Here is a 20,588-nt window from a genome sequence, read left to right as displayed (position 1 = left end):
GAGGTCGCAGTGGAGGAAGGTGGCATTGCTTCACACCAGTGAGATACTTCTCCTAAAGACAGGGCAGTGCTGCAGTGTTGATTACAAGAGAGGAAGGGGACTGTTAACTGAGTCTGATTTCCCCCTATTCAGTGGTTAGTAATACATCAATGTACAGAATTCTTAATTCAGTCATATACAGAGTAAATGCCATCTATTGTAATGTATTCTTCCTCCCTCCACTGCTTGAGGACAGCAGAAAGCAATTCTCCTTCTGGAATGTGCAGTTGGTCCACCACTTCATTGAACCAATGTAGGATGCTCAATTTCCTTTGTAAGATGGATTTTTTTTTTTTTGCTCCCTATTCACATTGAGGGCCCTCGACATTTGGAATCTGGATGGCATTGTTTTGGAGAGCGTGCACACCTGGAGTTCAGGAGTGTTCTCCATTTAACATACTTGCATCAGCTTAACTTTTTTTCTAAAATTCACTTCTATATTGTACAGATATAGAACAAATTTCTCCTTATTTTTGCTATTGTTCACATCTCCATGGGTAACTTCATAGACTTGGGCAAAAGCCCCTTCTCCAAGAAGGTGATCAACATAGACCAGCAATGAGCCTAATTGGAATTCAGTCTTGGGCTTGATGGCTGGAAGCTTACATGTCCATTCATAAGTATTTGGATAGGAACTCACTGGTTTAGAAAGCCCAGCTAAAAGTTTGAGAATCAACTCCTCATCTCAGGAATTCTCTCAACAGTGAAGTTTGGAGTGTCTACATTCCCAAGCAAGCCAGCCTGCATCAATTCAGCCTGGAGCCCAGCGCTGGCTTCTGACGGATCCTCTGCAATGGCAAAGTCAGGGGGTGCCACTCTGCCTTGCTGGTCAGCATGGCTGCAGCAAGCTGGCCCAGACGGAGCAAGGACGCAGAATGGACATCTGTGGGGCACACTAAGTCTCGACTTATCTCTTCAATTGGACTGAACTTTCTCTTTCAAGGGTTCCACCTTGTTTCTTTTGAAAGAATCCAAAGCCACATGGGTGTGCTGGTGTGCTACCATATTTTCTTTATCTTCCAGTGGGTGCATGGAGTCCACGGGAAGCCTGTGGAAGGGCATAGATGCGAGCTGCATGGCGAACCTAAAGTCTCCTGGGCTCTTGGGGCTGGGTGCCAGGCTTTTGTTGCAGTGGACACCCCCCACAGCTGAATCATCCAGAAACTCATCAGTGTGAGGCACTTCATTTGGTTTTGTAGGAAACCAGCTCATGGAACGTTCTCCAAAGTCCTGGCTCCTGCAAGTTTATTTTTTGGCTGTGGTAATCCATACTTTTCTTTGTTTCATCTTCAAATACAGGAAAAGCAGATGACAAAGAAGAGATGATCTTACTGACTCCCCAAGCCCCAGAAGATGTTACATTTTTTTGAAACTTGGTTTCAAACGCATCTTCATTTTGACCTAGAGATGGCCATTCCTCTTTGTCATCAGAAATATCAGGAACTGTAGGAGCCTGAAACATATTCACGATGAAACCAAGAGCTTACTTTGTGTGCACGGTGGGTGATGGCTACACTTTGGATAGTGTTGCCTGAATGAGTGCCAGTGATATGTTTGGAGTTGTGTGAAAGGAACTTGTGTTAATAACTTCTGTGTTTCACACCTCCTTTGACCTCTGCTCCACTGTGTAGCCTGAATTCATGAGTACTTTTGTTCACACACCTGGCATCTTTGCTGACCCCTGAAAACATGGTGTCCATCACTGGCTGGCCTGCCAAAGGAGCCAGGCAAGCTACACTCTGGTTGATGGCTGGGAACAACAGAGCAGTGGTGACAGCACTTGCCATGACAGGAACAGAAGTTGCCTCTCTGGGTTTCTTGTCCACATTCTTCGAGGTCTGCTGAGGGATGGCTGGAAGACTCAGAGCTCTTAGTTCCTGCTGGGAGTCTGTGTGTGGCCCCAAACATGCTGGACTGACCTAAGACATCCCCTGGGAAGAGGGCAGGTTCTCATGAGACATCTCTGCTACTTGGTGTAACTTCTTATGAAGCTCATCCATTTTCTGTTTTAATAGTTGTTCATCAAAAGCATTTGCTTCTTTCCTTTTCATATAATGTCTCTCTTCATTTACCCATTGTTCATGCTTTCTCCATAGATTGTATTTCTGGGCTCTCAGCTCTTTGAAAGAAAACTCCAATTCTCGGCGAATAAGCTTCTCCTTGCAATACATGACAAATTGCTGAACATAAGCTTTGTCATAAGCTTAGATGGGTGTGCAGAATATCCTGATTTAGAAATCATGATCACCCTTTGTTCCATGTTCGACCCTTTATCACCAGCTGCAGGTGTTTCTCCAGAAAGTTGTGGACTCTGATTCTTAGAAATGCAGGCTATTCCCTGGATTTGATTTTGAGTTACCTTTGATTTAAAATCTGAGCATCCAGCAGAGGTTCTGAAGTTCTTGCTGGAGTTGGCAAATGGTTTCAGTGAGGTGTGTCTGAAACATCCTGTACTGTTGTTGCAGTAGCTCCCTAGGTTTGACAGAGGAGCTGACCAGGTTCTGCTCCCCTGGTTGTACAGAAACTCAAAAACTGGTGATGGTCACTATTGCACTCAGCAAATTTTAAACAATAATTGATGAACCTTGGGTCATTGTGATATCACTTCTTATCTAAAAATTCCTTCATTAGATGCTCTGATGAATTTGTTCACAACAAACTGTGGAAAATTCTTCAAGAGATGGGAATACCAGAGCACCTGACCTGCCTCCTGAGAAATCTGTACACAGGTCAAGAAGCAACAGTTAGAACTGGACATGGAACAACAGATGGGTTCCAAACTGGGAAAGGAGTATGTCAGGCTGTATATTGTCACCCTGCTTATTTTAACTTATATGCAAAGTACATCATGAGAAATGCTGGACTGGATGAAGCCCAAGCTGGAATCAAGATTGCTGGGAAAAATATCAGTACCTCAGATATACAGATAACACCACACTTATGGCAGAAAGTGAAGGAGAACTAAAGAGCCTCTTGATGAAGGTGAAAGAGGAGAGTTAAAAAGTTGGCTTAAAACTCAACATTAGGAAAACTAAGACCATGGCATCTGGTCCCATCATTTCATAGCAAATAGATGGGGAAACAATGGAAACAGTGACAGACTTTATTATTTTGGGGTTCCAAAATCACTGCAGTTGGTGATTGCAGCCATGAAATTAAAAGACACTTACTCCTTGGAAGGAAAGTTATGACCAACCTAGACAGCATATTAAAAAGCAGAGACATTACTTTGCCAACAAAGGTCCATCTAGTCAAGGCTATGGTTTTTCCAGTAGTCTTGTATGGATGTCAGAGTTGGACTGTAAAGAAAGCTGAGTGCCGAAGAATTGATGCTTTTGAACTGTGATGTTGGAGAAGACTCTTGAGAGTCCCTTGGACTGCAAGGAGATCCAACCAGTTCATCCTAAAGGAGATCAGTCCTGGGTGTTCATTGGAAGGACTGATGTTGAAGCTGAAACTCCAATACTTTGGCTACCTCATGCAAAGAGCTGACTCATTGGAAAAAACCTGATGCTGGGAAAAGATTGAGGGCAGGAGGAGAAGGAGATGACAGAGGATTAGATGGTTGGATGGCATCACCAACACAATGGACATGGGTTTGGGTGAACTCCGGGAGTTGGTGATGGACAGGGAGAACTGGCGTGCTGCAGTTCATGGGGTTGCAAAGAGTCAGACACGACTGAGCAACTGAACTGAACTGACAGCATATTAAAAAGCAGAGACATTACTTTGCTAACAAAGGTCTGTCTAGTCAAGGTTATGGTTTTTCCAGTAGTCATGTGGATGCAAGAGTTGGACTATAAAGGAAGCTGAGCACTGAAGAATTGATGCTTTCGAACTCTGGTGTTGGAGAAGACTCTTGAGAGTCTCTTGGACTGCAAGGAGATCCAACCAGTCAATCCTAAAGGAAATTGGTCCTGAGTATTCATCGGAAGGACTGAAGCTGAAGCTCCAATACTTTGGCCACCTGATGCAAAGAATTGACTCATTTGAAAAGACCCTGATGCTGGGAAAGATTGAAGGCGGGAGGAGAATGGTTGGATAAGATGGTTGGACGGTATCACTGACTCAATGGACATGAGTTTGAGTAAACTTCAGGAATTGGTGATGGACTGGGAGGCTTGGCATGCTGCAGTCCATGGGGTCTGAAAGAGTCAGACATGACTGAGCAACTGAACTGAAGTATTCTTTATTCTCAGGAAAATTCTCTTCTACTCATCCCATGTAACTTTCCCATTAACCAAGTGGGTCATCGCCCTTGTAGCTCTGCATATGGGCTTCAAACATCTGAAAAACATTTTCCGGGTTATCCATGGTGAGAGGACCCAGGCCAGCAGCAGTTTCAACTGCTCAGCTTCATTTTTGAAATGTGTTTGAAAGGAATTGGCTGAAGTAGCTTAGTTTCAAAGTTTAAGTTTAAAATGTCCTTCAGTTTCTCAGCATTAACAGGTAAAAATGGCAAAAAAAAAAAAAAAAAAAAAAAACAATTAAAAGGCACATAAGTATTGAGTCTATTTGGAACATCAGTATGAAAGCACAGAATGCTGTGGATTATCCCACAAGGGCTCCATTTCTTTATTGTTCTTCAGCTTTCCCATTATGACTCATTTTACATTCTTTTAATTTCACCGGTAACAAAATAGAAATAAATAATACATGCATGCATATAATATGTATTTTGGGAGGGATGACCAATATCATACCTTCAGAGGTTACAAAAATGCAAATGGAGTTGGTTTGTGAAAATTCAAAGCTTTGTTCTGAATCATTAGTTACCGGATTCTCCTGGGCAGCACCCACAACTCCAGCAGAGTTATGGACACTTATGAAGTGTCAACATAGGGACAGAAAGTCCACATGACTGAAGGCTATGGGACACAGAAGAGGGAGAGGGAAGTGTGTGTCCTAGTCCACCTCTGCTGGAGAGGATGAGAAGTGGGGGTCCTGAAAACATGTTTTCCCCAAGGACTGAAATCTATGTGGCCTTAAAGATCCCTGTGACATCATGATGCTTAGATTCCAGAGGGAAAACAGATAATAAACATAAATAAACAAGACAATCTCAGAGCATGGTAAGTTACCCAAAGGGGCCAAAAGACTGTGACTTGATGGGGACTGGGGACTTCTCGTGAGCTGACAGACCCCTCTGTTATGATGGAGTTTAGTTCAGACTTGAGTTATGTGGAATGAATGGGGCTTCAAATCTTGATCAACTCTAGCTTGGGAGAAAGCTGCTCAGTTTAAGTTCCCTCTTCTTGTTCCGGAACTCAGGAACTCAACAGAGTTTATGCTCTGGTGTTCCCTGGGGCTCACGGCTGTGCTCCCAGCCCCCAGCACTGTACCAGGGAGACCCTAAGTGTTCAGCGACCACTCACTGAAAGAAGAAACGGGGTACCATGCGCACCTGAACTTGTCTGTCATCTTTTCCCAAACTGCCCCTCCCCCCATGTTTCCAATCTCAGTTCCCAGCGGGAGACTTGGGTGTTGTCTTCCACACCTCCTCCCTCCTCCCCAAGGCTGCACTCCCTCCTCCAGCCGAGCTAGTGCATCACTGAGTCCTCTTGGTCCTCCTGTGCTTTAGCATGTGGGGCTTGGTCCTCTGGGGTCCTCTATCCATCCTTGGTTGTTCCCACTGTTTCTTAATGGGACTCCCTGCTCCTGACGTGCCCCTCCCCTCCCCTCAACATTCCAGACTTTAGCCAGACCCATCAAGGGTGCCTGTAACTCTGATCAGACCTCTTATTCAGAATCCTTCAGTGGCCCCCACAGCCGCCCCATTTTGTGGGATGGTCCCAGGCTGACAGGCTGCCCCAGCTCCAGCCCTCACCCCTTGCTTCCCAACCCTGGCTGTGCTAAACCAACACAGCACCTACCGACAACAAGTGTTCAGTAAGTGCTTGGGTAGGACTTGGAGGACAGGACTGGGAAGTGAGTCAGCCGCCATCCACCTATACTTAGTTTTAAGGGTGGGCCTGTAGGAGGGAGACAACTGAGGCAGGTGTGTGAGCTCTTATTCTACAGAAATGCAAGCGGTGTCCCTTCTGGTGGTGACACTCGACCCCCTTCCCTCACTGGATGAGAAAGCTCTTCAGGGTGTCAACCAGGAGAACTAGAGAGCACAGATCTTCACCAGGAGGTGGGAACAAAGGTGTCCCAGGGCCAAATCACATGACATAGCAATAATTAAAAAAAAAAAAATACAAGTAATTCCCCGGCAAAAGGGCCATGTGTGTGGGGGGCAGGGGAGCGGTTACAGCATGAGGGGCAGGGAGGGGCCAGACCCTCAGCTTCCAAGGGTACATGGAGGGTTCATGAAGAATCGGTTGGCAGGAGTTTCGATTTCCTTTCTTTCCAAGCAGTTCACCCTCGTCACCTTCATTCCTGCAATCCAACGGCTTTCTTACCCTCCTCCCAGCTGTAGACTAGCCCACCACCCCCATCCCCAAACGAGGGCCCAAGAACTGGATCCTGAACCAAAGCCTGGACAGAGCTGACAGACCCTCCCGGGGGGGCCTTTGGAGGCAGGAGGGGGCAAGTGCCTGTGAAGAGTAGCGCCCTTCTGTGTTCAGAGAGGAGAATAAAAGCAATTAGGTTTGAACAGCCACTTTGCATTAGAGGAGATTGACTTGTCCTTCTGATGTGTTGTTTCCATAGAAGCGGGGCTTAACCTTTTAAGTGAAGATTATGAAGGCACCTAATTCATTTAAAATTAGGCTTCAAGCATATCAGTACTTACTGCTCAAGTGTTACTGTAGGCCTTGCCATTGATCTGATTGCCAGGCAGAGCCTGTGACTTGAGATGCTCCAAGACGCTCTTTCTGGTGGCAATCTGGTCCGTGCGTTTATTTTTAAAAATTAACTTAGTAAAGAGACGATAAAACTTTCACATAAGATCACCAGAGTATTAATAAATACCTTTTAATTAATGGCTTGCATTGGCTCCTCTTCATAAACGCGGGAGGGCTGGCGCACAGGCACGAGACAGGCGAGTTCAATTAAAGTAATTTATTGTTTTCTTCCAGAACAGACATAAAGGGCGTCTTGGGACTTGATATCACAACACATGTTATACACCATTTTCACAACTAGCCTTGCGTGGAATTTTTTTTTAAAAGAACATAGTAATCTTAAAAAAATCTAAATATTTACATATTAATAAAACATATATACAGAAGATTGAGACATGATCCATAGGTATGGAATAATAATTTTTTTTTTTTTTTGCTAAGAAAGCCTATAAAAAGGATTTCTGAGTAGAGTCTGAACAGTAGTCACAGTTAAGTAAACACAAATACAGTTTTAATTTACAAAAATGATTTGCTGTTGCAGTTTTACAACACATATTTCCAATTTGTGAATCCATTGCACATATCTGTGAGCTGAACAATCCCCACCCCCCTCTCAAGTAGTGAAAAATTCAAGCTCTAGCCCAGTCTTGGCAGGAAGTGCTTTGAAGTTTCATGGTGTATATTTAATAGATTCCACAGCCGTAAGGTAAATGTTTCTACCTTTATTCCCAACCTATTCATCGTATTCATAGTATTGTAACAGAGGTGAAAGGTCACTAATTAATCTTTTCAATTCCCTTAAGACTTCCTTCTGAGAGGCAAAAGACAAATTTTAAAACACGCTTTGCAGAAAAACAAAAGCTTGGGTTCACAGTACTTCATTAGATTCTGTGATGAACAGAAGGGTGGGTTTTAGGGAAGGGGTTACTAACTGGCCTGAAATCGAAAAGGCTGACTAAACGTGATGGAAACCATTTCTCTGAACCGTCCTGGAGGCTCCAAAAAGAAGACAAAAGACACACACGTATGAGATGCAGCACACCTAGACCAGCTTTGTCACTTCACAGGGACGCCTCCCATGGCCTTGGGTTAACTAGCTGGTCTTCAGTGGATTCCAGAATCCTCCTGGAGCTCTCCTCCTGGCTCAGGGTCAACTGCCCTGTGTCACACATATGGCACAAGTACCTTGGATGGGGTAGGAAGGAATTGAGGCTCCTGGTTTCGCTAGCCCGTTGACGTGTTGTTGCCCAGCCCAGGATGGCCCTAGCCCTCACTCCTCAGCCGCCTTACCGCAAAACGAGGGGGTGGGACTGAGGGCCTGAGCTATAACTCTGAGCCCTAACACTCTCTGCTTTGATCGAATAAGTGTTTGGGACATGTGTTAAATGACAGTGTAGCATACCCCCTCCCCAAGGTTTGGTGTTTCTACTGTCCAAGTTCCTTTGAAGCCAACTTTTGGCCTTTGGGTCAAGTGTCAAAGGTTCACGGTAATTTGCTTTCTACAGTAAATGAGGTGTAAAAGTAATGCTTCTAAACAAACAGGTTATTTTAAATTCACCATCTCAACTAGAGAAAGGAATCTGGAGATAAATATCTCTGTAAAACAAATACCCACATGCCAAAATACTTCTTGGAAATGAACCCACATTTTCATTTGTTGGTTTTATGTCAAGTGGAGAGCACGTGTACTAGAACCGAATGAGGTGTGAAGGGTAAGTACATTTGTGGCCAGTTGCCACATGATGCCACAACCCTGGACCACTCAGTTAGAGCCATCTGTTAAAACAGTTGTTGGGTATCATGTGGAAGGCTGCTTACTCTGAGTTTCTCACCTTTCAATTAGGTATTTTGTCACTGTGTTGACACAACCTACGTGAAAGGTTTTTCTTTCCTGACAATTCATGTATCATTTGCACTTATCAGGGACATGATATTTTGGGGGGAAATGATGTCACAAATGATTTCATCTAATAGGTTAGAGTCACCCTGTCTCCCCAAACAAGTTTTCCATCTTCAAGGCTGATGATAGTTTTAATTAATCTTGGCTTTCACCAATGCTCCTTCAGTCCTGAAAGGGCCACTCTCCTTTATAAAATGCATTGAAGCAATTTATGTTAAAATGTGTGCTTCCAAACTCTCTACCATATTCACATTGAAAAAAAAAAAAAAGAAAACTGCTCCTTTTTGATGGACCACGAACCAACGGAATGATATGTTGGACATCAAAATGCTGACAGTTCAACTCTAAAGATGATTTTTTAAAAATCTTAGACCAAACTGGAGGCTTGATTATTGCATATGACAAAGAAAGAATATGAAAACTCTTCAAACATGACGGGTCAGCTCCACGGAATGCCCACGCCCTGCAATGACCTGAAATGCTAGTAGATCTTTGAGGAGATTCAAGTGGAAGAGCTGTGTGTACTAAGGAGCAGGGTCACTAAAGGAAAGTCTAGGCAGTGAAAGCTGTCCCTGTGTCTTCCGGTTTTTCTCTCCTGGTGTCAAGTATATGACCTACAACAGAGACAAGAGCGTGAAGGGGGTCCCTTCTCTAGGGAGGGCTTGTATGCTCTTCCATGACACAGCCAGATGTAGGACCTCTTGGGGAGGCATCTGTGTCTTATCTCTAAATCACTATTTCTTAACCAAGGCTTTAGGTGTGCCAGATGAGCAATTTTAGGCCATTAAAAATCTGCAATAATGATTTTTTACAGGAAAATCCATGAATGTGTGTTACTTCTAGAGGATGTTCACATCTATTATCCAGCAATAGAAAATGGCTAAATAAAATATGATTTACCTGTAAAACAGAATATTGTGCAGCTATTAAAAGAATGTGTATGGAGATTTGTAATAAAATGGAAAATTCTTGTTAGGTGGTCAACCAAAACAGAATAAAACCTTAGGGAACCAACTGGATGGATTTGACCTCCAGCATATAAATTTTAAAAAAATACAGAGAAAAGGCTGGGGAAAAAACACCCAATAATAATGACTATGTCTGGGTGGCAAAAGTAATTAACATTTTCTTCGTTACACTTTTCTGTATTAATTTCTAAAAGTATGTAAATGGATGCCAAATGATGACCCCCAAATCTAAGCCTAGGTGCACTCTGCACTAACCTATTTCAAATTCAGAAGTCTCCCAACTCAGTGCTGATTCCTGGCCTTGCTCAAAAATGCTTACTGTAAGGGTTGAGGGAAGAGAAATTAAGAAAATGTTTTTCCACTATAAAATCTGTATCCATTTTGTTAAAACTAGACAAACAGAAGGTTGCTTAAGTGTGATGGATTGAGATCAATGTCATCTGACGCTTGACTGTAAACTTGGCCTGGTCGGTTCTGGTTCACAGAAACACTTGGGGAGTTATACCCCTGCCCCAGCCCTCCTCAACACACATGAATTTGGAAGGAGCAAAAAGACCTTAACTGGATAATAAAGGCATTGTTAAATCTTTAAAAAAAGACCAACTGTGGCTGGCTCAGATAGACCAGATGACCAGATGAGGACGATCTGGCCAGTGAGTCTCAGATCTAGGAAGGAAGCTGCACGTATGGGACGGTCTCAGACGGTCTCATTAGGAGACTCGTAAGAAGAGAGCATGCGGTGGTGGCGCTGTGTTCAGAGAAGCCCCAGGATATGAGTTTAGGTTAGAGGCTCTGGGGAGACATGCTAGTCTAATCAAGATCATTTAATTCCACAACTGCAAGATTCGGGCACCAATCCGTGACTTCTTTTCCCTTTTTCGAGGTGATTAAGCGGTACTATTTCTCATGCTGTCTAGTGATTTGTATCAAATCCCTAGCAGGCGTCTAGTGAAAAGACCTGCCGGGGGTGTCCTACAACTGCCCTCACTGGGACCTCACAGCCTCGGAATCTGAGGACAAACCCGAGAGCTGAACTGTAGCAGACTTCAGGCCGGCTTACGACGGGGCGACACTGAAATGGAATCCTACAGGGATTAGTACGTCCATCAATTCTTAGGATCTCTAGGAAACATGCAGAGAAAGTTTAAGAAAGCTACGCAGTGGACCGGCTGGGAGTTGAGAGGCCTGGGCTCCGGCCAGGCCACCAACCAGCTGTGAGACCTTGAGAAAGTCATTTAGTGTTTCTGGGCCTCAGGCTTTTTTACCTGTAAAATAAAAGGACTGGATAAAAACGAGGAACGGGACTAGATGATCTCTAACGTTCCTTTTTTCTCAGAGTCCTTGAAAGTGTTTTCAGTTCCATGAGGCAGTTCTACCATCCCGGGTTCAATTTTTTCATCTGAAACATCTCTCTGCCTCCATCTTCAGATGGGAAAATGCAAAGGTATTATTTCAAGGGGAGTGGTTTTCAAATAATATACTTCTTAAAAGCCCACTGTGGCAGAAGGCAGCCAGGTGGGCAGTGCAAATGCCCTGGGGACAATGGGGCTGGTTGGGGAGGAACCCTGCAAAGTATTGGGTTAGCCAAAGAGTTCATTGGGGGTTTTCCGTAAGACATCAGAAACAAAAGTTTCCAATGAACTTTTTGGCCAACAGATACAAGTAGAACAGCCAAGGGTTCCTCCAGAGGGCCTCCTGAAAGGGGACAATTTCATCATTAGTAGCAGCACTTCATGCCTCTACTGGGAGGGGGAGGTCAGAACAAGGATAATGGGAATTGTCCTGATACTCAGAGAAGGACAGGAACAATAGAGATCATGCATTTCAGTTCTCTTCCTTCATAAATATGGACACATAGCCAAACTAGAAGAGAAACCACTTTTCTGGCATTTCTGTAATGACTCTATCCAGTGAGACCTTGATAGAAGGAGGTTGCTGTTGGCCTCCGCAGTTTATTTCATTTATCTATCCATCTGTCTGTTGCTTAGTTACTCGGTGATAGAGAAAGCACCTTCTCACTTGTGTGGCTGTGCCTACTCTGAGTTCACTAATGTGTGTCTGTGCACCTTGAAGTCAGGGTGAGTGCTGCCTGTGTACACGTGGCCTCGCAGAGTTCCTACACATGCCTTTCATAGTCGCTGGCTTTACCATGTCAAAGGGAGAGAGAACATTGAGCTAAGCTTGTTCACTGACAGGGTTTTTGTCGGGGGAGGTGCAGGGTAGGGGGTGTCTGGGTTTGGTTGTTAGAGGCTCTTCAGGTATTTCGAGAGCAGTCAAAACAATCTTGAGACCAACTGAGGGATAAACTCTGTCACGTGACTCACTGGACACCTGTCCCTCGGGCTCTCAGGTGAGAACTGAGGCACAGGCAGAGTCCAAGGTTGGAAGGATTACTGGAGAGTTAAATAATGAAGTTTGAAGGAAGTCTGCAGCTTATCCCTGCCGCAGATGCAACAGTGAGATGCTATATTCAGCTGATCCGGTTACAGTGTTAGCCACCCGGCTAGATGGATCAGCTTATTCACTCACTCAAAGCACAGTATTCAAAGGGTGCCCATTATAGGGAGAGTGGTGATACTGCCCCTCAAAGCCTTTTGGGGGAAGGAGGGAGAAGCCAGAACAGACAGGAGTCCCATCATAAAACAGATGATCCCTAATCTAAACAGAAATATCATTTTATGTTAAAATAGATATCTTTTTAATGTCCCAAGGTTTGGGGAGGCAAAATGTGACACTAAATTTTTAGGACTTGCTGTTCTGAGGTTTACAAGAAGATGAAACAGAATGTGAGAAAACGGTAGCTTTTCATATTCAATTTTCAAAATCTCCCTGAATGCAGGGCACTGAGCTCCTCTGAGGACTAAGGGCTGGGTCTCTTAATGGAAGTAGTTTGCTCAAGCATCGGCATCTCTGATGTTAAAAACATTTTCAACGCAAATATTTTCATATGCCATATTTTCCAGCAGGTGATGAAAATGGAAATGTGTTTTACCTGTTGGGGTTAGAGAAACACTGTCCAGCCGTTCATCACCGTCAACTGCCTCTGCTGGTTACAAACGCAAAACACAAATCTCATTAGTTTCAAGGCATTCATTCATTCTGCCTAATACGGTAATACAATTTAAAAACTCCAGCATACATAATAGTTTTCACCTTTCTTTTCCCTTCTCAGTTTAGGCTGGATCACATTAGAGATTTTAGGAGCATTATTTAAATGAAAAAAAATTTAAATGATATAAAATCTATTTTTGTGTATTACATTTTTTTTATATCTTATGATCCTTATTCTATCACTCATTGATGATTGCAGTTCATTTTCACTTATTTACATAGGCTTCAGTATCTACCCAGAATCTGGGGTGAATTGTTTAAACATGATTGTTGAAGGCATGGAGGTCAGTGAATTCCTATGGCAGAATTTTACTGGTCATCCCCAGAAACATTCCAGTGGGGCAGGCTTATGACAGCTTGGGAATGAAACCTTTTTTGATGGCTGGAAACTCAATCTAAAATTGACATAAAGTCATGGATAAAATCAGAAAGAATAATAAGCATTTCTTCAAAAGATTTGTCACTTCTATGCTTTAAAATGCAAAATGCTGCTCATCTATTTCAATAGCCCTTAAGAGTTTTCCAAAAGGATGTGACATCCTTTTGTCACAGAGAACCTTCCACCCAGTACAAAAAAAAGAAGGTGCCTATTTGTTTCCTGGTAAGTGATGAGCTTGTCAGTTTCCCGGACGTGCCGTGGACGGGCCAGAACATTCCACGGCTACTGGGATCACTCTGGCCTGCTCCCTCTGTCTGAAGGCTGTGGCCCTGTTGGAATTTCCTGCACGTGTGCCCAAGAGGGCCGTTGGGTGAGGGCTGCTGTGTGCAACACATCGTAATGCTGAGTTGGTGGTACACAGACTAGTGCTTTGTTCTTGTTCTGCTTGTTGTGGTTTTGCTTTTTTGGCTGCTTGACATCTTAATTCCCCCACCAGGGATGGAACCCATGCCCTCTGCAGAGGAAGTGCAGAGTCTTAACCACTGACTGCCAGGGAAGTTCCCAATCATTGTGATTTTAGACACAACCAGGGTTCAGAGATGGATGGAGACATTCAGAGATTTCCCCTCGTTTACCTCTCTACCATCCTGTCTGCAGATTGCCACACGCTGGCCAGTGAAAAACCCATCGCCCCTGTGGTGTGCTAAACCCACCACAAAGAGAAAACACCGAGACAGAGTAATCAAGACCAGTTTTGATTGGAGAAGATGATGATGTCGGTGAATGCTTAATAATGAAAAACATATCCAGATGGGACAAATGGTAAGATTAGAATTCTGTCAGTAGATTTATGGGCAAAATACAGCTCACACTAAAATGTTTCTCTCTGCATGAAAAGTTTATGGCTATTTAAAATTTTGTTCAAGTTTAACAAATTTTAAAATTTTATTTCATACTTAAAAAATAACAAGCATGTTATTTTCATATTTAGAAGACATTATTCTCTTAAAAATTATTTATTTATTTATTTGGCTGTGCTGGGTCTTAGTTTCAGCATGTGGGATCTAGTCCCCTCACCAGGGATTGAACTCAGGCCCCTTGTATTGGGAGTTTGGAGTCTTAGCCACCGGACCACTAGGGACGTCCTGACATTATTCTCTTCTGATTGGTTTCAGTGAACTTGAATAGGAAGATGATCTTTCATTGTCTGGGATTTAAAGTTTTCTTCAGTAATAATAGCTCTGATAGGCATCACCATTTACTAAACGCTTACCACCTACTGAGCACTTACTATATGCACCGTGTCATCTAATCCTTAGCAACCCCTACAGGGTAGGTCTAACTCATGCCCATTTTAACAAATGAGGCAATGGATTCAGATAGTAAGAAATTTACCTAAGGTAATAAAATAGCTAGTGACTCTGCCAAGGACTTGACTCAGGTAATGCCTTGACTTAATCTCTTTGCTATTAATAGTCCAAATATATATAACATGCATCACTATAAGCTACATTTTTAAAACTTCAGGTTTTTTAAATTAATTTTTTAAATTTCAGTATAGCTGATTTTACAATGTTGTGCCAATCTCTGCTATATGGCAAAATAACTCAGTTATATACATATAGACATTCTTTTTTTATATTCTTTTCCATTATGGTTTATCCCAAGATATTGACTATAACTTCTGTGCTGTACAGAGCCTTATTGTTTATCTGTCCTATGTATAAAAGTTTGCATCTACTAATCCTACACCTTCCCTCCCTCACCCCACTTTCGCTTGGCAACTACAGGTCTGCTCTCTAGGTATATGAGTCTATAAAACTTCAAGTTTTAGTTCATTTTACACTTTAGTAATTTTCTCTACTTTCTATGAAATACTGCATTTCACTTAGTAATGACAAAAATCAGTTCCAGGGATGAAGTTGATCACTTTGTAATTCAGCTATCCTCACTTTTTAAAAACAGGCCTGTGCAAATATGTGCTCTGTAAGAACCAAACATACACAACCCCCACATCTGTAAAGGATTATGTATAAATTAGCAGCTGCCCGCTGCATGAACAGGACCAAGTGTCTAGGATGAAAAACACGACTGTTACTTAAATTTAATTATAACATCTGTCTGTAACAACAAGCTCACAGTCTTTCTTCTCTGGTGACAGGCAAGTTGTGAGATTTGAGGAAGATTGAACAAGTCCAATAAAAATGTAATAGCAGCGACAGCTTTACTCTTAGATCCAACACAAAAAAAATTGCGATTTCCGTGCCGAGGAAATAATCTAATGAAAATTATTAAAAAAAAAATCTACACCAGGAAAGGAATCATTCCAGTTATCGAAGAAAAATTATTACATGTGATGACAGCCCCGAATGAGTTTCTATTTGGATTTGCAGAACAAACTTTCAAGTCTGTGGGGGGCACTCCTTTTTTTCTGGAGGCTGTGAGGGCTGGCTTTAGCGGTGAGTTGATTGTTTTGCCCAGGTAGAGTGTGTACCTAATTCCAGGAACTGGGCCAAATACGATAAATCAGGTCGAAGCTGTGGAATACCTTTGAGACACTGTATTGTCACTTAGACCAAGAAGGAAACACAAAAAGAGCAAGCAATAGCATTGACCCCCGGCCCCTTAGTTCCCATCACGTGACGACAGCAACACACGTGGCTCCAGTTCCAGTTTGCTGGGGTCCCACTTCCGTGCCGCTCAGATAGAACGAAGTGGGGCAAGATTTGACAAAACTGGGAGACAGAGCCTACTTGATAGGTCACTGCAGAAGCGCTGCCATTTTCGCTCTCCTGTGGCTTCTATGTGGTCTCTGTGTCACCTTCCACTTCTCAGACACTGATAGAACCTGCTAGAAGGGCAGGACAGAACTGCCAAGGTGCCAATCACAGCTCTCTGAGCAGAGAATCTAAAGACAGGGCCAGAAGTGAAAACGTCCTAAATCAGATTAGACAACGACCCCAGAGCAGGGCAGGCAGTTATCTGGGCAGGTGAGATGGGGGAGGGGGGTGGAGTCTGCACCCCATTCTGTACCAACAGGCATGGGAATTACTAACCCAAACTCTGAGATGGTTAAGAAGTGTGTTCCCTGGCCAATCTATCTGGGGGATGTGGAGGAAGGTCCCCACTGTGTGTGTTACAGGGAAGGGAATGGAGGCCAGAGCTTAGAGTAATTGGTCTCAGCATCTGACAACAGAAAAAAACAACAACAAAAAAAGAGGTGTGTTTATGTATAAAATATACACAGGAGCAGGGAACAACATCAAAACAGAGCTTGTTCTTCTAGTCCAGCGTCTCTGAGAACAGTGCTCTCCAGTGTACTCAGCGCAGGCCCAGTGCGCTACACCCGATGCACGTCTTCTGCCTTCGAAGGTGACTCTTCAGACTAGAACTTACCAGTCCTTTAGGGATCGGTGGGTCACTTGCTGTCAGTCAGGCCCAGGCTCTGGGACACTGAGCCCGCTTCCTCCGGGTGGTCTCTGCAGCTCCTCAGGCAGCAGCGTCAGGATGAGAATTTATCCCATCCTTTCCCCTAGGAGCTCCGAGCGCTCCCTAGGAGCTCCGAGCACTCCCTACACCCTCCCGTGTGCTCCCATCACCCCTTGTGACACAGGGAGCGGTTTTGGTGGAAGGAGCCTGTACAGATTTGCTGGAAGCTGATGGCATGACTGGGACCAGGGTGCAGGGACCACAGGGCAGCAGGTCGCTGGATGGGGCGGCTGTGGCTCTTTGCGTCTGCTTGGGACTAACCTTGTATTACGTTTCAGTCTCTTCACAGTGATAAATCTCAGTTCTCTCTGATAATAGACTTAGTGTCTTTTGTTCTGGGGGTTCGAGAATTGCTCTGAAAAGCAACAGGTAGATACAAGTGCTCACATACTCAAAATAGTTAGGATGGGTTAATGCAGAATTCAGGCAACATAAGACTTAATACTAAGAGGGACAGTGTTCAGGCTTATTCTTGAAATCTGATTAGGGATCATCTGAGACATGCACCCAACATGACACCAGTGCTCACTTAACATGGGGTGACTCACGGTGCTGTCCTTCCTAACACCTGTCAGTCAGCTGCAAAGAGCTCCTTCTTTGGAGCCTGAGATCTAAGGGGTCAAGAGTCACAAGGAGGCCTTTGTAAGGCCTTTCTTTGTAAGTCAGGCAGAGACAGGGGACCTTCAGTCTGAGAAGAGATGAAACCCGCCGGCAGAACGTTGATCTTCCCAGGTGTTACTCAGTTAATCCACACAGCGTGAGGTCCAGGCGTCCTGACCCAGGACTCTGAAGCTTTGGGGGAGGCTGGGAGAAGCGGCAATCGGGAGGGAAGAAAGATGACTGAGGAGATGGGGGCAGAGAAGTGAGAGAAAGAACCCGAGGAGGGAGGCCAGGCATCTGGAGAGTGGCTGCAGGGGTACCCAGGACACAGCCACCCCCAGGCTCTGGGGGGTATGCGGAAGCACTTCAACCTCAAGTAAGGGACTGATGGGTTATCCTCTAGGATTTCACGTGACTGCGATGAGCTAGGAGCTGTTTGCTGTGGACTGCTGTCCCTTTGTTTCTATTCATTGGTTCGTTGGTTCATTCAACAAAGATTCCCACGTGTCCACGCTGTGGCACATACTGTTCTAAACATTTAGGGACACACAGCCTCTGCTCCCAAGGATCTCGTGGAGGAGACAGGTGTGTCCTTGTCACTATTCTGGTGGCGGAAGATTAAAGTGTCTGGGCTACCTGTGAGGCCTCCAGGAGGAAGTAACCTTTGAGATGCTGCATGTTTCCCAGGCAGAGAGAAAGTGGGTGTGGGGGTGGCAGCCAATTTTAGACCAGGGAGGGGGCTGATGTGGCTTCAGGGGGCAGAAGCTGATGGCAAGAGATCAGGCTGGCGCTAGATGGTGAAGAACCATGCATGCCATGCTGAGAAGGGTGTTTAGCAGGGATTTTATTTGGGAGCCAACAGGAAGTCAGATGTATTTAATCTGGGGTGGGGCATGAACAGACCCCATTAGCAGAGGCATAGGGAATGAAGACTCGGGTCTCAGGATATGGCCAAGCCTGGAGCCGCTCGCTGGGGATGCTGGGTCAGTGCACGTCACCAGCAAGGATGCAGAACAGAGGAGACAGGCAGAAATGAAAGAGCCAGGGAAAGAGACTCCAGACAGTGAGGGGGAATCTGGAAGAGAAACAGAATGAAATCACAGAACCTGGGGGAAGAGCAATGTCAAGAAGGAGATTCGACAGGGTAAAAATCAGTATGGAGGTCAAGTTCAACTGTTAATATAAACAAGTGAAATCTAATGATCTGATGCAAACGTGGCAAATGTTCTTGTAGAGGAGTGAAGTCAGAGGGCAAAATGCAATGGATTCTAAGCTGCTGTATAGCATGGGGAGCTCATCCAGTGATCTGTGATGACCTAGCGGGGTCGGATGGGAGGGAGGGGATTACGTATATATGTACATATAACCGATTCATGACATTGTCTGCAGAAATTAACACAACATTGTAAAGCGATTATCCTCCAGTAAGAAATAAATAAAGTGAACTGGGATGGGGACACAAACTCTGGGAACAGAGACCCTTTGGGAAGAAATCTGACCAATGATGCCAGGAGAAAGACACAGAAGTGCTTTTAAGACATGCAAGGAAAAAGGAGTCACTTTGTTTTGAGTTGGCAAAGGGAAGGAGAATAAGGTCATGGGCATTTTTTGAGCATTATTATATTTCTGCTCTCCATCAGTGGCAATACTGTATCTAATTTTAATTCTGAAAACACCCCGTGGAAGGCATCAGCCTCGTTATATAAATGGAGAACCCGAGGCTCAGAGAGGTTGAGACATTGGTCCAGGTTGCCAGGAGATTGTAAATGGCAGACCAGAGCTAGCAGGGCAGCGTGTCCTCTGCACTGCACTGTGCTGTGTTTATTGCAGATGATTTGGAGATGCAGGAGGCAGTGAAAACCGGGAGGCAAAGAGGAGGGTGAGGGCATGACTTACTGTCCAAGCCTGAAAACCTTTGAGAGCAAAAGAAGCATCCCTGATAATCACGCCTGGACCATAAGAGCAAAGCGGCTGCCCTGGCATAGCAGGCCGGTGGGTCTCCTGACTGAAGACGCAACTGTGGCTGCACACTGCCAAGCACGGCTGTGCCCAAAGACAGACCTCTTCTGAGAGGTACGCTAACTTCGCTGATAGACATTCCTGTACAGCACACGTCAGGAGCCTTAGGACAGCGCTGAAACTGGCTGTACTTGTCTCCTTAGTGATGGAGACCCAAGGATGAGAAGGACCTAGTGACTTGTCTGAGGGCCAGAGCTGGTGAAGAGCAGACATGAGTCCTGGGAAATGGATCTACTGACTTCTCTGTGACGTGTTACCTAAAGCGATAATCCATTTGTTTACCAGTTAAATTAGTAGTCCACTGCTCTTTTTAAAAGCAGAATCAGTTAAGTGTAAAAAGAAGCCAGAAGGGTAAAGAAGGAGGAAGGGAAGATTTTTAATAGAAAAGTCATCCAGGAGTTGAGTCCCGCTGGCTACTTTTATAGACCTGTAAGGGTTTTTTTTTTTTTTTTTTATTTATTATTTATTTTTGGCTGTGCTATGCTGCTAATGGGCTTTCTCTAGTTGTGGACAGCAGGGGCTATTCTTTGTCTCGGTGCGAGGGCTTCTCATTGTGGTGGTTTCTTGCTGCAGAGCACAGGCTCTAGGTGTAAGGACTTGAGTAGTTGTGGTGCACAGGCGTGGCTGCTCTGTGGCATGTGGAATCTTCCCAGACCAGGGATTGAACTCGTGTCCCCTCCATTGGTAGGTGGATTCTTATTCACTGTGCCACCAGCAAAGCCCAACTATAAGGTTTTTCACACTGAAAAACCACGTGGTCCCTCAGTGCTCTGTGTCCTGTCAAGGGCACTCTGAGCCTGAGCCCAGAGCTTTCCTTCCAGGGGCTGGTAACTGGGCTCCTCAGCAGGCTTGGTCACTGTTACTTCTACTCATGGTGAGAATTCCAAGAGGCTGTGTTACAGATAGTCTCCTGAGTTTGTACTGCTGTTCTCAGAGAACCTCCAGACCTCTGTTAAATCCCAAAGTGTGACATTCTAGCATCTAAAATCTGTCTCCCCAGATGATGGGAAAAGATATGGTACATATATGCAATGGAATATTATTCAGCCATAAAAAATGAAATAATGCCATTTGCAGCAACATGAAAGCAACTAGAGATGATCATACCAAGTGAAGTAAGTCAGAGGGAGAGATGCCACATGATGTCACTCAGATGTGGAATGGAAAATATGGCACAAACGAGCCCACCCTCGAGACAGAAACAGACTTAGCGAACAAGCTTCTGGTTGCCAAAGTGGGAGGGGGAGGGGTAGGCTGGGAGTTTGGGGTTGGTAGATGCAAATTATTATATTTAG

At 44.4% G+C, this 20,588-nt stretch overlaps 1 protein-coding gene and 1 pseudogene across 9 annotated transcripts in view; both read right to left on the bottom strand.

Annotated features, from left to right (window-relative positions):
- Positions 1–430: 430 nt before the first annotated feature.
- On the bottom strand, positions 431–4,353 carry LOC102265322 (mitotic checkpoint serine/threonine-protein kinase BUB1-like; annotated as a pseudogene).
- A 2,692-nt stretch (positions 4,354–7,045) lies between these two features.
- The window catches only part of BEND7 (BEN domain containing 7), an 87,161-nt gene continuing 73,618 nt past the window's right edge, over positions 7,046–20,588 (bottom strand). For 3 of the 9 annotated variants that reach the window (XM_070381932.1, XM_070381934.1, XM_070381941.1), the window contains one exon: positions 12,764–18,349. In XM_070381932.1, the coding sequence (XP_070238033.1) occupies positions 18,141–18,349 (209 nt within the window). In that variant the 3' untranslated portion in view covers positions 12,764–18,140. Of the gene's footprint in view, positions 11,118–12,687; positions 12,742–12,763; positions 18,350–20,588 lie in introns of those variants that run through there. The other 6 variants (XM_070381937.1, XM_070381939.1, XM_070381935.1 and 3 more) reach the window with 6 other exon arrangements.

Source organism: Bos mutus, chromosome 13, assembly GCF_027580195.1.
Source record: "Bos mutus isolate GX-2022 chromosome 13, NWIPB_WYAK_1.1, whole genome shotgun sequence".
NCBI classification, from domain to species: domain Eukaryota; kingdom Metazoa; phylum Chordata; class Mammalia; order Artiodactyla; family Bovidae; genus Bos; species Bos mutus.
The sequence above is the reverse complement of the archived record's forward strand: the minus strand, read 5'-3'. Positions and strand labels throughout refer to the sequence as shown.